The sequence below is a fragment of the Emydura macquarii genome, unplaced genomic scaffold, assembly GCF_026122565.2.
Source record: "Emydura macquarii macquarii isolate MOO-44397 ecotype Brisbane River unplaced genomic scaffold, CSIRO-AGI_Emac_v2 contig_1043, whole genome shotgun sequence".
Classification (NCBI taxonomy): domain Eukaryota; kingdom Metazoa; phylum Chordata; order Testudines; family Chelidae; genus Emydura; species Emydura macquarii.
In genome coordinates, this window is record NW_027131180.1 from 1,625,615 (window position 1) to 1,643,567 (window position 17,953).

At 37.5% G+C, this 17,953-nt stretch overlaps 1 protein-coding gene across 2 annotated transcripts in view; it reads left to right on the top strand.

The window, feature by feature from the left end:
• The window catches only part of CNKSR2 (connector enhancer of kinase suppressor of Ras 2), a 330,096-nt gene that overhangs the window by 176,369 nt on the left and 135,774 nt on the right, over positions 1–17,953 (top strand). The window contains exon 9 of one of the 2 annotated variants that reach the window (XM_067545020.1): positions 8,467–8,613. The exons of the other annotated variant lie outside the window; for it this stretch is intronic. Within the exon in view, the coding sequence (XP_067401121.1) occupies positions 8,467–8,613 (147 nt within the window). The remainder of the gene's footprint in view (positions 1–8,466; positions 8,614–17,953) is intronic. 2 annotated transcript variants of the gene reach the window in all.

The following is a 17,953-nucleotide window of genomic DNA, read 5'->3' on the forward strand; positions in this document are numbered from 1 at the left end:
CTCTGCCAATCTGCCCTGGGTGAAAATTCCTTCCTGTCCCCAAATATGGCGATCAGCCATGAGCATGTGGGCAAGACTCACCAGTCACACACCTGGAAAAAATTATCTGTAGTAACTCAGAACCCACCCCATCTAACATCCCATCACAGGCCCTTGGGCATATTTACCGCTTTTAGTCAAAGATCAAGTAAGTGAAACAATTAAGTCAATTAGTGGTCCTGTCAGCTAAGAGTCTGGGAACACAATTAAATAAATCTTATGATGAGGGAATATTGTTTTAGTGTTTAGAGCAGGGTATTCTCCTGGGTTCTATTATCAGCTCTGCTCATGACTGTGTATCCTTTGGAAAGTCACTTAACTTCTCTGTACTTTAGTTTACACATCTGTAAAATTAGCATAACAATACTTCACAAAAGCATAACGATACTTAATCTCCTAGTGTTTTATAAACATTTGTTAATTATCAAGTAAAAGATGTCATCTGCTTCAATATAGTTTATACGCAAACTATGTTGGTATGGTGGTGTATTTTGATGCCATCTCTCTTTTGGGTATGACTAAAATTAATGAGAAAAGCATAACTGCATGTGTAGTACAGACTTTTAAAATGGTATTTAACTTTATTTCAAAATCAAACTTCTTAATATAAGGCAAGTTATGTGTTCCTCATTCAGAATCACAGGATGGATAAGCATAATACATACAGACCTTTGTAAAGCACTGGAAGATATTTGGATGAAAAATATAGAAATGTGGAGTATTTATTATTCATTACTGGAGTTGAGCTAACCTGAAAAAATTCAGAATTTGGAATCTGTGGATGTTTCTTTAAACTTTAGGCATCCACCCCTTCCTTACCCTATAATATATTCTGGAGGAGGGAGCCCTGCAGCATGTCTTTAGAAGGAGTGAGGGGAGGGAATAGGTAAACCTACTGTTTGCCTCCTGCTCTCTGGGCTTTCATAGGACTGCCAGTTGACATCCTTCCCTCTGACATCTTTTAGGGGGAGCCAGTCTGCTTATTTACCAACCTCATGTCAGATAGCTTAAGGTGATGTTACCAATCCAACCATTGGCAAAATAAAAATGCTTCCTTTACTTTAATATTTTGTTTCACCACATGGCTGACTGCATATCAAACCATTTTAACGGAGCAGCAGGTTATTAATTATTTGGGTAATAGTTTCAGAGATTCAATGTACTGTTTCATACATAATTATTAAATTTTTATTCATTATGAGGAGTGCAAGCTGACCATTCACATATTCAGGTAATTTGTTAAAAAGTTTTTGGATTGATTTATTGAGTTATTGCTAAATAACTGATCATTATTAGTGTGAATGGAGCCCTCCCGCCCCCTACCACACATTCAGTTTTGCTTTTTATTTACAAGGTCGCATCTGAGAGCAAAAAATATTGAGGGACGATTTTTGATCAGTCACAAGCAAAATTAAAGAAAGGTAGTAGCATGAGAGCTTAGAGTTCCTACAACAATAACTTCTAATTACATCTTTTGATAGAATCTGCATGTTTGCTAAGCAGGAAAACAGTATAAAAGGCCTTACAGTTTATATTTAGCAGAAAATGATTCTTTTCCTCTAAAAATCTAATGACATCACCAGTTTCTCTTTTTCATCACAACTGTAGGTCAGGAACAAGTTAATATAGATGCAAAAAATATAATCCTCCCTTCATGGAGGCATTGTTTACCACCAACCCTCTTCCATAGATCCACTTTGTCCTGTTATGCTGGAAGAAGGAGACACTGGATATGGTTTAATTAGGTTGCAAATTTATTCTTAAATATCTGGGAGTACCTAGCAGATAAGTGTATAGCGCAGGTAATTCCATAATCATTTAAATATATACCCGGGGGGGGGGGGGGAGAGAGAGCTTCTGTCAGCACTTCCCATTACCTGTCCTGTTCCCCAGCCACCCTGCTGCTAGGACCACACCATGAGGTCCTCGAATGAGGGTTTCGGGGGGGGGGGGGATGATATATAGGGGTGGGTTGGTTCCCTGCTGTGCCAATCATAGGAGCGCCCCATTTCCACTCCTTTAAATCCTTTACCGATCCATTTGATCTGAGCACAGTATGGATGGAGTACCGATGGAGTACCTGCACTGAACATCGCTCCATGTTTACACAGTGAATTGCAACATCATAGCCTAACTCCTGTTTCATGTTTGCTCCAACCAAGCTCTCCCTGAACTTGCTTTGGGGAAGGCAAACTCCTCTCACAGGTCACCTTGGTCAATCTGGTGGTGAGGGAAAAATTCCTTCCCAGCCCCTCCCCCAAGAAAGGAGCAACTAGTGCAATGCCCACAGGAGGTCCTGAAAAAACCCGGTATTTCATCATTTCCATGTGTGCGAGGGTGGGGGCCGCTGCGCCCGGTCCATGAGAACAGGTGCTTCTGAAAGTGCTAACCTAGCTTTTGGGGGATGGGGAGCAGGGTTACTATCTGGCATGCCAAAGGAGCAGGAAGTCAGTCCCAGTACACCGCTCTTGCAAAATGCCAGAAGGATGTGGAGGTGGGGAGAGGAGAGGGATTAGAAGGCTGACCATCCTTTGCACCACACGTGATTTGATTTGCCATGACGGCAGGCAAGGGAATAGTTAGAATCTCTCCCGTTTTACTTTAGGAAAGTAGATAAAGGAAAGAGTGTTGCTAATATCAGTTTTTCTGAAGTGGCATAAAGAGAAGAATTTGGTTGAGAGTAGTGCTTGCACTATTTATTTTCTGTAGTATCCACAATGTGCTAAGCTGTATACAATCATAAGGAAGGTGCAGTCTCTTCTTGCATATATGCTAAGTGTGAAGATTTTAGACATAGGTATTTTTTAAATGATCAAGATACAGAGTATTTTTTCATATCCAGACAATTTAAAAATGGATTAAGATTTTACTAACTTTGGGAGGGGGAGAGTTTCTGGGCTAAGAGAAAGGGGAAAAAAAATTTTTTTTAAACAAATTATAGCAGCAACTGAAAAGAGGAATTCAGAATAAAAGTATTATTTTAGACTGTTGTGACACTATAACCCAGAGGTACCTACTACAAGCAGGGTTCACATGCTAAAGAGGGGAGTTTGTTGCAGCTGTAGTTCTCGTCATCCTTAAAGATCTATGTGTCTCTGTCATTACAGGCTCTACCTCTAGATAATCAACTATAACGTGAGTAATGTGTCCTGAGTCAGAGGTAACATGCATTCTACTTAGCAAAATGAAACAATGGGGTGAGCCTCCAACTAGAAAGACCTGTCATGATTAGATCACATTGAAAAAAATGGATGTTGTAAATTATTTTTAAGTTACTTCTATTAATCTTAACTTTTAAAAGTGGATAGGTAGGACTCCTAAGTAATATCCTGAGTTAAAATACAATGTGCTAAAACAAACCCAAGCAATCCCATCCAACCAAAACAAACTCTGAATCCTTCAACGGGTTTCAAATAAAGGAGTTTGCTGGAAATTAAATTCTTCTTTCCCTTGAATGCTTAAATAAGTATTAAAACCTTGATGTCTTTTTGGTTTGGTTTGTTTATTTTTCCTCTTTATGGTACATGGGATAATCCACAGAAATTAAGATAATAAAATGCATCAAATATGGTGGTCTAAAAACATTGTTGCTTTGTAAATTACTTCTGCTCTTTAACCAAATCCTAGTTGTTTACTAACTGACTTTTATTAATGCATTTTGAAATTCCATACAAAAAGCTAGTATTAATGCAATAGTTAGAACCAGGCATTCAAAAGCCAGGAAATTTAATGGTGAGTTTGAGAGCTCAAACATAGCTCTGCCACATTGTGCTTATTTTGTAAAATATTGTGTAATTTTTATATCCTTTTAAATTATTTGTCTCATAATAAAATGAAAACTGGAAATTCTTGCATATAGCAACTTTGGGTGTCCAGATTTGGTTTGTTGTTTACCTCAAGATCTACAAAACAAGACAAACTGAAACAGAATTGGTTTAGTATTGTATAGTGATAAATATTTAGAAATAAATGGCCCTGAATTTAATATTGGTGGTAAATGAATCAACTTGTGAGAAATACATATATGTTCATCCTCATGCAGCCCACAGAATAATGAGTACTGAAGTTCCTATTTTTGGTGCATGGGTTTTTGTGGGTTACAGCAATTTGGAAGAAGCCTTCTTTATAAAGAATTTTGGAGAGAGCTTTAATACTTATGACTGCTTTTAATTTCTTTTCCAATTTTTTTTTAAGCAATTAGAAGCATATTTTATCTAAGGAATTCAAATTGCCTTACAAAGTAGATGGAACATAATAGATGGGGGAAACGATGTACAGTGGCATTAAACTGCGTTCCCCAAGTCATACAGGGCTAAATTTTGCCTCTCCTTAATGCAATTATCTACTGTGGGGGAAGGTGGTAGGACACCAGTAGTATCACTGAAGTTGACCCATTGTGTTCATACACATGTACTCAGTGATCTGACTGACAGCTGGTTCTCCTGTCTGTTGTGAGGTGACTTTTCTTACCAGTTCCCCTCGTGAATAAATGAGAATAGCAGTAAACAGAGTGGCAATTGGCAGCAATTCAGCCAGCTTTGCATGAAGTAGGAGGGTAGCTGCTTGGAATTTGGGTAGGCCTTCCGAGACACAATCAAGCCTCTCACAACAGCAAGATCTAAAAAACAAGATGTTTCAGTGACAAAATATGTGTACTGTGTCATACAAAGAAAGCAGCCAATACAAGCAGCCAAGTTACCCTACTGTCTTGTCTCCAACCACAATCCCACTGTTGGTCTACACTAAAGGGAGGGTGCCCAGGACTCCTAGAGGTGCTGAAAGTCTAAGTCTGAAATCTTGAAGGAGGAAACTGGGAATTGCTGGGTGTGATGGTAGCAGGGAGATTTTGAAGAGAGCTCCTGGAAGATAAATTTAGATTACTTGGAAGAGGGCTTTGATCCAGTGCCTTTAGCTTGCTCTGAAATTTTTCAGTTTCAGGCATGCTCCCCCTCCTGTTCCTACTTTTAACCCACCCGCCCTACTAAAATAAAATTAAATCTGTTGTTTAGTTTGTATTAATACTTCTGTTTTATTCTGTTTTGCTGTCATCATATCCTTCCTGGTTAGGATCTCAGTGCAGAAATAAGAAGTATGATGATATTTGATTTGTTTATGCTTCCTGGAGATCATCAATGCTGAGTAGCATTTTCCCTTAATCTGTCTTTGCCAATCTGATAGATGGTTTGTTCCCCTCAAGAAATTTAGTATTGAGATGAAGCAGTCTGAGGGCTGACTGGACCAGAAATGAGATTCTTATTAGGGCATCAATGAAAGCAGAAGGTGGACTTAATTTGAAGATTATAGCTAATTTTTCATGGGAAAAGTCTTAGTCAAGGAAAATTGCTTTTGCTCCAGAGAATCTAAATTGGAATATACAAATCCTAACAATTTTCAGTTTCTCTTTAATCCCACAATTCTCATGCAAATGTTAGAGAATCTTCCATTTATATGAAAGTATCACATAGTTTAAAAGCAGGACAGTGTTCATCTCTGCATAGTTTGAAAATGTATGTTAAGTAGTTTAAAAAAAAAAAAAAAAGCCTGCTAGCGTAAACAGAAAATCAGTTTGTTTATATATCTTTCTGCCTGTTACACTGAGAAAGTGGATGGCATTAAAGCACAAGGCATGATTCTCTCATGCAACCTCATTCCGATTTATATGACAAGAACCTTGCATGCTGGCAGGGGAATGCACAAGGAGGGTGGCAAGCAGGGGCACGGATGCCCCCAATCGGCTGGGGAACAGACTCCTCTGGGGCCGGAGTGGGGAAAGTGAGCTCCTCCTGCCCGGGGCCAGGACAGGAGATGACAGCTCCTACAGACCCAGAGGGAGAGCTAGCTCCTCTGGCAGTGTGGAGCACAGAAAGTGCGCCTCCAAAAACACATTTTTATTCCTGTGCACACCCCGGCATACTGGCATAACTCCATAACTTGAATCATGTCGTCCTCTTCAAGACTATTAGTGTTGCTTCATTCTGCACCAGGATTTCTTCACAGAAATCTCTTTTCAGTCGGTATACATTGTTACAGAATTAAAATGTACAGTGTCTTAAATATATAGAGAGGGTGCTTGACAATATTATTACAGTACTATTAACAGTGGACTTTTAATTCAGTCTTTCTGAGAGCATAGATCAAGACCATGTGAATCAGGAAACACCATTATGGACAGACAAGATGGTTTTTCTTAAGATAATAGTATTCAGAACCAAACGTTCTAAATTTTACCTTGTAACCTTCTAGTTACTGCACATATTATTAAAGTAAAATGGAGACTATGGCAAAATGGAGAATGTATTCTACAAATCTTGATAAATATGTATAGTTTTCCCAAAATGCTATAGCAAAATTAGAAGAGGTATGGCAACATATTTAGTAGAGTTTACAGTAATTATGAAACACAAGATATATAATTAAATTATGTTATTCTGGATTTTTATATATTGAACCTATGAAATGTTAAGTTCTCATCTTCTTTCCACCAATATATAATGAAGTTCCAGCCATGCTTAGAAATCAATAGTCAAGTCCAGAAGGGATTCCATAGGAGCAATTTTGTCAGTGTTCTGCTTTCTTGTTTACATTGCTATACTGTACATACACATCCTTGATGGAGAGAAGATGAGAACTTAACTTTTCGTGCAATGTAGTTGCTGTACTGAGAAATGATTACTAGGTTCATGTAGCACATGAAGAATAGTGATGTGTCAGCCTTTCTGTGCCTCAAGACTATTGACATAGGCATGATGACTGGTTTAGATTGGCATATTGCATATTCATCACAGAGCAGCAGCTCTAAAAATAATTGGTGATTGGAAAAATCAATGTGTGATCTGGCATATAATGGATGAGCAAACTAAATAATATGTATATTTTGAGCATTTTACATTGCACTTTATTTCTTAGCAGCAGAAGTTTGGTTACCAGTTTTGCAGTAAGTCTGAGTTTGTTCTCATGCACCCAACAGTAAATTCCTTGTTAAAAAAAAAGGGAAACAACAAGCAGATTTATTTCACTGGTATACTAGACTAATGAAGGACAACGTCAATGCTCCACTTCATGATATTTTTCCATCTTATCCTTCCATAAGTAGCAGCACACTATAGGTAGCATTATACTATATGTATTTACTTCAAAGTGTTGTAAATTTCATATACCAATTAGAAATTTGTATTTTGAGTAATCTTTTTCTTGTAAAAAGAAAAAAAAATTAAGAATAGTTTTAATCATGATCCTTTAAAGTTAGAAGAAAACATAGTTAGCTATTAATGTTTAAAAGGAGAAAAGGAAAGAGAGATTTCATGGGTGTCAGATATGTTAAAACAAATAGCTTTCTAAACACATAAGCTAAGATTTTCTAGTGACTTGTGATTTTGGTTACCTCAGCTTTTAGGAGGTCAATCTGAGACACTTTAATGGGCCTGATTTCGTTTTTTTTAAAAAAACCATACATTGAGGGCTTGCTCTCTGAAAATCAGGTAACTTTAAGGTCTCTCATGCTACCATCCAAAATCTATCATTAGTCCCTTTTGAAAAGCTCACTCAAGTTGTGTACCATAATAACATTCTTTATTTTCAAAAGTTTATATACAACAAATTATTCCAAAAAAATCTACCAAGTATTTAGAAGAAAAGGACAACTAGTCATTTCACACTCACGAAGTGTCATATTTCAGAATATTTGCAAAGTACTGTAATGTAAATGGGAACATTTATTTTTGGACAGATGTTCAAGTATAGTAGCTAGATTATATTTCATTTATTAATTTATTGTAATTTAAATGGATGAAATTATTGAGAACAAAATTTCAAAAGCTGTGGTGTTTAAATTAACTAGCCCTCTAAATTTATTTTATAGCATCATAAAGAGTAGAAGCTTTTACTGAAACCTGTTATGCTTGCATCAGCCTGAAGTAGTACTATTTTAATGGTGCTTACAATAATATTAATAGTATAATATTAGCATTTTCAAAGAGAAGAGGTATGGCAACATATATTTAGTATTGTTTACAGTAATTATGAAGCAAAAGATATATAGTTAAATTATGTTACTCTGGATTAGACTGTAAGAGATAGAGGCTAGGTCCTTTTAACCCTATAGCCTCTAAGGAAATGCATCAGTGCTTAGTTATAATTAGTTTAAAAGTCACTATGAGATTAAACTATGTATTTAGGATGGAGTAGCAGTAGTTTACTCTTCTAATAGCTGAAATAGTACATACCCATTTTAGTGTGTCATAACAAGTATTATTTTTAGTTGGCATGTTTTCTAATACTGTAATTTAAATTTTGACATTTTTACAGAGTTAATCTCCTAAAATATATACACATACATATTATGTTATTTTTCTAATCTTATTAAAAAGGGAACATTACCTCTTGAATACTGAACCTCAATTTTATTGTAATGATTTTGCTGGTTACCAGGTGGGGTGGCAGTTGAAAAATTTGGTGAATGCACTACGAGAGGATCCGAGTGGTGTTATCTTAACTTTGAAAAAACGACCTCAGAGCATGCTTACCTCAGCACCAGCTTTACTGAAAAATATGAGATGGAAGCCCCTTGCTCTGCAGGTAATGAAGCTTAATCATAAGTCATACACCATCATTTTAACTATAGATTATCTCAGTGATGCTTTATTGTGCTTCATCTCAGCAGCATATGGATTTAATTTTGTATGCTTTGAAAACTTGTTTGTGGAATGATATCTGCACAGCTTGTTCTCATAGGCTCAGTTGAAATTAAATCCATTACTTAGAGCTTTTAAAATGAAGAGACAATCCATGATCCCAGATAACTGCAGGGTAACTCTTCTGAGTTATGGAAGAAAGAATAATATGCTGACGTACATCAATTGTTTGAGGGCTCCCATTCATTTTTCTATACATTGTCAAGAAGCTGCTAAATTTTTTAAAAAAATTTTAAGATTACACAGCAAAATATTTTATAAATAGAGAAAAAAATCTGATTTGTTTCCAATTTAGCCAAGCATTTAATTATGCATATAAGTTTAAGCATGTGCTTAAATATTTTGTTGAATCAGGATCTTAGATAAGTGCATGACTTTGCTCCACTGAGTAGTCCCATTGAAGTCTGCACACGTGAGCAAAATTGTGCATATGCCTAAATTCTTTGTAAGGATCAGTTCCTTGGAACTTAAAATATGTGCAGGTCTACTGAAGGTCTAAACTGACCCTTTATTTCTCCAGTGTTTTAATAAAACTACAGTGTGCCAAAAATGGAAATACTTTAATCAAAATTTTAGCATTTTGCTTTAGTATAAAACATCACTGTGATAGCTTTATTTCCTAATAATCAAATTTTAGGAAGTCCAGAATAATCTATCTCCAGACTGATGAAACCATTTTACCAATTGACGAAAGCTCAACAATAACAAGGAAAATAGAGATTATTATCCTACCTTTAAAATAGTCTAATTTAAAAATTAATACTGTTCGTTAAAATAAAAAAAGTCATATTGTGAAGGAAAATGAGATACAGAAATGGCACTGCTGATAGCTGTTTTCTTTGCCATTTAAAATGTTAACAGGTTTTTAAAAGCAAGTAATACCATTCATCGCTTCCCTTCCCCACCCTTACCCCCACTCTCGCCCCCAAGATTAAATATACCATTGTCTTTCAACTTGAATAGCTTTTTAAAAGATTAAGTTGTCTTAGCATTTAAAACATGAAGTACTGGCTAGAGATGTGGCATTACATTTCAACCAATAAATAGCTTATTAACATATGAGTATATAATTGAAAATATGTATGCATGATAATGGGCATATGAATGTACTTATTTGAAAGTTGTGATTTTATCAAAGATTTTTGCTGACAATATAACCATGAGTGAAAAACACACATTATTGCTAAAAAGGAGACTGTACCCTGCTTCCTCTGTAGTATTTATTTGGTGACATTCTCTGTTCATTTCATTAAATATTTGTTCTGGCTCTATTTAGTGTCTGCTGCTGGAATATTCCCACTAAAGATCCAATAGCAGGATTTTAGAAGGGATATCAGGTAGTGGAGACAAGTGAATGTGCAGTTAAATCAAGAGTAGAGACATGCTACTCCAAAGTGATGGAGGGGGGTGAGGGAATCAGACGGCAACCAGCTTCCACCCTTTAGGTTTCATACAGCAAGAGAGCATGAGTCTTCAAAAGGCTCACTGAGTCCGCTTACATGGGAGTGAGTATCCATTTAAGCTCCCCTAAAGATTCTGATGTCAGGGCAGTGAACCTGAGCCACCAGCCTTCCTTCATTGAGATGTTTCTGCTGCAGTAATGTGCGTCACAGACGTCATTTACTATGGGATGAGTGGGCAGTTGCCTCCCTCATCCCATCATTTTCGTAGCTCCTCACCAGCCAGTGTGTACTGTTTCCTCCAGCAGCCACTGAGGGGCAGGCCAGGCCAGGGTTCCTAATTGCCACATTGTCAGCACCACCTCTTTCTCCCCCTCTGGGCAGACAGGAAGCAGCAGCAGTGGCCTGGGCCAAGGCTGAGAACAGTGGGAAGGGCTCCGGTCCCTGCCCCAGGCCAGCCATGTGTGAGACACCACTTGTGGCCTGCTGCCCTTCTCACCTCCCTGGGGTAGGACCAGCTCACCCTTCCTCCTTCAGAGTAGGACTGGCCCCTTAACCGTGCTTGATCTGCTGTGGCCTCAGTGAGGAGGCAGAAGTGTGGATGCTGATGCAGCTTTGCCCTGCACCCCCTGAATTTTTCTGAAATGTGGGTCTAATGTGCATGAACCAACATAGCCCAGATCTCACAGACTCTCAGACTACATGGTCGGAAGGGACCATTCTGATTATCTAGTCTGACCTCCTGCACAACGCAGGCCACAGAACCTCACCCACCCATTCCTGTAACAAATCTCTAACCTAAGACTGAGTTATTGAAGTCCTCAAATAATAATTTAAAGACGTCAAGGTACAGAGAACCCACCAGCAAGTGACCCATGCCCCATGCTGCAGAGGAAGGTGAAAAACCCCCAGGGTCTATGCCAATCTGCCCTGGGGGAAGATTCCTTCCCAACCCCAATTATGGCAATCAGATAAACCCTGAGCATGTGGTCAAGACTCACCAGCCAGACACCCAGAACAAATTCTCTGTAGTAACTCAGAACCCACCCCATCTAACATCCCATCACAGGCCATTGGGCATATTTACCACTAGTTGTCAAAGTTCAGTCAATTGCCAAATTAGGCTTTCCCATCATACCATCCCCTCCATAAATTTATCAAGCTCACTCTTGAACCCAGTTAGGCCTATAATTCCTATAACACCCCCTCTGTACATTTATCAAGCTCAGTCTTGAAGCCAGCTAGGCTTATAATTCTCCCACTCCTCAAAATCTTAATTTAATCACTATCTGAAGCGGTTTGCATATGCACATGGCACTATGTTGCAGACATGAAAATTCAGTTCTCTCCTAATTTGTTCAGTTTGGTCTAGTTTACCGTTTAGCATACTTAGTATGACACAGAGAGCAGACAACGTTTTTAAAGTGAAGTTTTAAGGATTTTTTTCTTACGATAATAGCATAGGAAATTCTGGTAGTTTTTGAGGATATTTTGATGAATAGAAACTGAAATCCTATTATACAGGCCTGATATGACATGGTGATATGTTTATATCTTTATTAGACATGACATCAAAAAAAGCCAAGAATCTCATTTTAGAGTGTATGTATATATGTATGCATATCTGCTGTATTTCATGGCTTCCTAAAGTGAGGGATAATTATTTTCTGTAGAAAAAGTTTTATCAATAAGTAAGACAGATTTCAGAATCTGCATAATGCTAAGATCTGTCTTGTTAACTTAAACAAATTAGAGTTAAACAGAAGACCAGTTGGTCCTAGATGAAATCAATTTTAAAGCTTAAATACTGAAGAAGTGTGGAACAAGATACAGCAAATTTTGATTAATATAAAAGCAAAAAATATGCCATAGTCTCACAGCTGTTCAAAAGTATGAACTGATCAGCATCAGAAAGCTGGACAGATTTTCATTTCCCTGCAAACTCCCGTATCACTGTCCAGGACACACTTTACTCCAAAATGTACACTTTTCAATTAGAAATTGCTATTTTGTGTTTCCTAAGATCTGTATGTGCCAGTTTCACAAAGAGCTGATATTTTGTTTAATGGCAGTGGGAAAGTCTTACTAAGGGGAGAGGGTGAAAAATGGATGTTAATGTAAATAGATAAAAGGAGCATGGTCCATGGTCTGTGTTTTTTTAACTGTATCATGTTTGCTATATCAAGATGTCATGAAATAATTGAGAATGTTCTGAAGTGGGCAAAGCTAAAACTATTAAACAATTTCAACAGACAAAAGCAATAATAAAATCCATACCCTGAAATAATATCTTGTGAAAACACATGAGATATATCAATAGCAACAGATATGGAGAGGAAGTACCAAAGTGTTTTTGACTTAGCGCCTGCAAACTTAGCTTTTTGTTTCACTTCTGTAAAAGGAGTGAGCAGAAGAAAAAGGCAAAATGTGATTTCCAAGATTAATCAAATAGCATTGAGTGTTGGAATGAGAAGTGGGACATGGCAAAATGTAAGAAGCACTGGTGGTGAAACAGATTGAGTTTTTGCAAGTGCCTGCATCATCAAACATCTCTAATAGTTGTCACATCAAACTTGGAGGCATAAGTGGTTCAGCAAATTAAATTAAGGGGCTCATTTATTGTAATTATTGTAATTGAAACCTTTTAAATCACAGTTCTAACAGAGAATGAATAATATTGACACATTAGTCAGTAAACTGCCCTCTGCCTGCTTAGTTGATAATTGTATGAATGAACATGAAAAGTTCGTCATTTGCAACAGGATGAAAAATCAAAGGTTTAATGGAGCAACATTAAGTATGCCAATAGGATGGGTGACTGCTAGATGAAGTACTCCAATGTCTTCTTCACCACCTGTTGTCCAATGAAAAACTTTTCTCCTCCTGTAGTGCTTTAGACTTGTCATACATCAGCCAAAAGTTCATGGATTATAGATGTGAAAAGGGTTTGTTGGCATTGACAGTTAGTCACCAGTTGGCCAATCTGAAAAACTATGAGTCCCACAAGCTTATTTTTGTGAATGTAATATGTTTATTTTGCACAACTTCTCCTACTGTAAGTGTTTTGCCATCAATAATGCGCAAATGGAACTTTCTGTTGATTGCATTATTTGGTTTCCTTTTCTTAGCAGAAATTGACTAATTTGTTTTCTCACAGTTATTATAAGCTGTAAACATCTCTGAGAGGTAGAAAAATAGAACAAGAAATATATGCCAATTCTTTGTAGCAGGCTGGAAACCAGAGTGCCAAAATCCTGCTCAATATACAGAATAATCTTGACTGGAATATGTCTTTATTTATTGCACACCATCGTATAATGAGGTCCCAACCAATGTGTACGTGCGCGTGCACTGCTTGAACTATAATGTCCATCAGAAGAGGAAAAAAATCCATTTTGTTCTATACCTGTTTAAAACAGTGAATTTTTTGTCAGCAAAGGAAGATTCTCTGTTTAAACCTCCATAAATTAATATTTTTCTACCTTGTGGCTTATCAAAGTTCTATGTTTCATACATTTTTATCATGTCATAATTTGTGAATTACAGGGATGTCAGGTGTATATTTTTTACAAAACTTGAATTAGTCAGCTACAATGTTGGGGTATTTAAGGTGATTTTTGCAGTTGGAAATATTAATTATTATATGATCATACAATAAATGTTAACATCATGAATGCAACCATGAATCTTACTAGATTTGTTTTTCCCGCTCCCTTTCCATTGCCATTGTGTGAAGTCTAAAAAGACATTCCAGATCATAATGATCATATTTTTGACAATCATAAGACTTAGTGGTATGTGTCAGGTATGGACTTTTATCTTTAACCTTTGTTTTTCATTTCTGCCACTAGTTGAGATGGTTGAACCATTTCAGAACTAGAACTATGCAAACTTTTGTCTGTCCTCAGAACAATGCTTCTGAAATTTGGAATCTGATTTGAATGTTTGCTGTACTTCATACCTTCTGTTTCAGAGTCTCCTCTTCTTCCTGACCTCACTGTTTCTATTATTTCTGGGGCTTCCCTGGTAGTGGCTCCCAAAGTACAATTTGAGCATTCAAAGGTATTCTGAGGTGAAAGTTAATAAAGAAGAAGATTTTGAGTTAATGGAATTTAAAATAGGGAACAGCAGGGGCTATAACTGCCACATGCTACTTCAGAATAAGCTACAAAACTTGCCCATAGCCCCTGGTAAGTGCTTCTGCTGTTGGCCAAAAGGACTTTGAACTAACCTGCTGAAGACTCTTGATCCGGATTGACTTTTTCATAAACTTGTAGAGGAACTGGAAAAGCAAGGAGTGATGATTCTGGAAGGTTCAGTTAATCTATGAGGGCCTTGTGCACAGCCCATTGATGTCAATGGAAAGACTCCCATTGACTTCTGTGAGCTTTGGATTAGGCCCAAATGGGTAATCAGTATCCAGACCTTAGAACGTTTATCAATAGTTGACCAGAATTCTTTGACCAGTCTGATATTGAGTGGGGTCCTGTGACATCAGTCCTGGGCCTCGTACTATTCAATATTTTCATTAATGACTTGGATAATGGAGTGGAAAGTGTGCTTATAAAATTTGCAGATGATACCAAGCTGGGAAGGATCGTAAGCACTCTGGAGGACATGATCAGAATTCAAAATGACCTTGACAAATTGGAGAATTGGCCTGAAATCAACAAGATGAAATTCAGTTAAGACAAATGTAAAATACTTCAGTTTGGAAAAGTCAAATGCATAACTACAAAATGGGGAATGACTGGCTAGATGGTAGTACTGCTGAAAAGGATCTGGGGCTTATAGGGGATCATAAATTGAATGAGTCAACAATGAGATGCAATTGTGAAAAAGGCTAATATCGTGGGGTGTATTAATAGGAGTGTCGTATGCAAGGCATGGGAGGTAACTGTCCCACTCTGCTTGGCACTCATTTAGAATACTTTGTCCTATTCTGGGTGCCACACTTTAGGAAAGATCTGGAGAAATTGGAGAGAGCCCAGAAGAGAGCAACAAAAGTGAATACAAGGTTTAGAAAACCTGGCCTATGAGGAAAGGTTACAAAAAATTGGACATGTTTAATCTTGAGGAAAGAAGACTGAGGGGGTGACCTGATAATATCTTTTATATATGTTAAGGCCTGTTATAAAGAGGATTAGGATCAGTTTTCAGTGTTCCCTGAAGATAGGACAATAAGTAATGGGCTTAATCTGCAGCAAACGAGATTTAGATTAGATATTAGGAAAAATGTTCTAATGGTAAGGGTAGTTGAGCTCTGGTATAAGCTTCCAAGGAAATCCCCATCACTGGAGGTTTTTAAGTAGAGGTTAGACAAATACCTGTCGGGGATAGTCTAGGTTTACTTCGTTCTGCCTCAGCACAGGGGACTGGACTTGATGACTTCTCGAGGTCCATTCCAGTCCTACATTTCTATGATATATGATTCTATGTTAATCCATTATTAGTCATCACAATTTTGATCTAGGGTATTTGAATGACAGATTTTGTTTATTTTAAAATAATATATTGTACTACTCTATGCACTATTCAGGCTGTTGGGTAATGGATTTTTAGCAGCTTATCATGCAAAGTTCTGAGGCTCTAACTTTGTTTGTGGTTAAACTTGCTGCACATATTCACTTTGTTCTACTCAACTCTCCAGTTCTTTGCTAAAAGAAAAGAGCTCTTGGAGTCATTGTGGGATAGCTCTCTGAAAACATCCACTCAATGTGCAGCAGTAGTCAAAAGAGCTAACAATGTTAGGAAAGGGATAGATAATAGGACAGAAATCATCATGCTACTATATACATCTGTGGTATGCTCACACCTTGAATGCTGCATGTAGTTCTGATCACCCCATCTCAAAAAAGATGTATTAGAATTGGAAAAGGTGCAGAGAAGGGCAACAAAAATTATTGAGTATGGAACAGCTTCCATATGAGGACAAATTAAAAAGACTGGAACTTTTCAGCTTGGAAGTGACAACTAAGAGGGGATATGAAAATGGTCTATAAAATTGTGAATGGTGTGGAGAAAGTGAATAAGGAAGTATTTACTCCTTCACATAACACAAGAACCAGGGATCACCCAATGAAATTAATAGGCAGCAGGTTTAAAACAAACAATAGGAAATACGTCTTCACACAGTGCACAGTCAACCTGTGGAACTCGTTGCCAGGAGATGTTGTGAAGGCCAAAAGTATAATGGGGTTCAAAAAAGAATTAGATAAGTTCAAGGAGGATAGGTCCATCAATAGCTGTTAGCCAAATGGTCAGGGATGCAACTCCATGTTCTGGGTGTCTGTAGGGTCTGATTACCAGAAGCTGGAAATGGATGAGAGGATGGATCACTCGATTGCCTGATCTGTTCATTCCCTCTGAAGCACCTGGCATTGGCCATGGTCAGAAGACAAGATACTGGGCTTGATGGACAATTGGTCTGACTCAGTATGGCTGTTCTTATGTTTAAATTTTTCCTTACCTTAGGCTTTGAGAGAAAATTCTACTTTGATAATTTTTCTTTCTCTCTCCCCCTTCCTTTGTTAATTTGCTTATATTGCCTTTGCATTCCTCTAGTGACAACATTTGGTTCTGTTTTTGTCATTTATTTTTTATTAAAATTCATTAAATTACAGTTTTAATAATTAAATTTAAATAAACCCCTGTAATCTGTAGGATTCAATTGTCTTTAGACAATTGTCTTAACTCTCTCTAGTGTTGTTTAAATGGATTCTTACCAGGTTTCCTACAAAGCCTGAATTTTTTACACAATATTTCATTACCTCTTCATTTCTCAGTTGCAAGCTAAAATAGACTGAAATCTGTAAATAATGTAGTTTTTTGGGGATGTTTGTTCAATAAATTGTTATTTCTTATGACTAAAACACAATTGTTTACTGTAAAAAAAAATATTACTACCTAAACCTTTGTATTGGTTTTGCTTTTATTTTAACAAGTTATATACCTTTCTTCTAGAGTTTGCTTAACACTGTTTGAATACTATGAGTCTTTATGTTTACATGTACTTGTGTGTTGACGCAGACACATAGAATCACCATTTCTCTCACCATCCTCACTTTAACTGTAACTTTTGAACTTCACTATCAGACCAAGGCATAAAATGGGTAATGTGCTTCGTCTCTGGAGATGGAGGATTTAAATTGTATCACTATGTGAGCACTCCCAGTCTACAAAATGGCATTGGCTGCAGCATTGCAAATTGCAGTCAATGACAGAGAAATAAGTAGTTGAAAATGCCAGTCCCAGACACAACCAAAAATGAAATATTTGGAGGCAGTATAGTATATTTTATCATTGGTTGTGTCTGGGACTAGTGTGTGTGTGCGCGTGTTCGGACGCATGCATAAAATGTTTTGAGTAAGTTGTCTCATGTAGTCTTAATGTATCCTTTATCATAAAGATCTTAGTGACAAGATTACTTTTGATACACATAAAAGAGTCAGCAGTGTGCCCTGGTTGTCAAGAAGGCTAATGGCATATTGGGCTGCATTAGGAGGGGCATTGCCAGCAGGTCACGGGAAGTGATTATTCCCCTCTATTCGGCATTGGTGAGGCCGCATTTAGAATATTGTGTCCAGTTTTGGGCCCCGCACTACAAAAAGGATGTGGACAAGTTAGAGAGAGTGCAGCGGAGGGCAACCAAAATGATTAGGGGGCTGGAGCACAGGACTTTTGAGGAGAGGCTGAGGGAACTGGGCTTGTTTAGTCTGCAAAAGAGAAGAGTGAGGGGGGATTTGATAGCGGCCTTTAACTACCTGAAAGGGGGTTCCAGGGAGGATGGGGCTAGGCTGTTCTCGGTGGTGGCAGATGACAGAA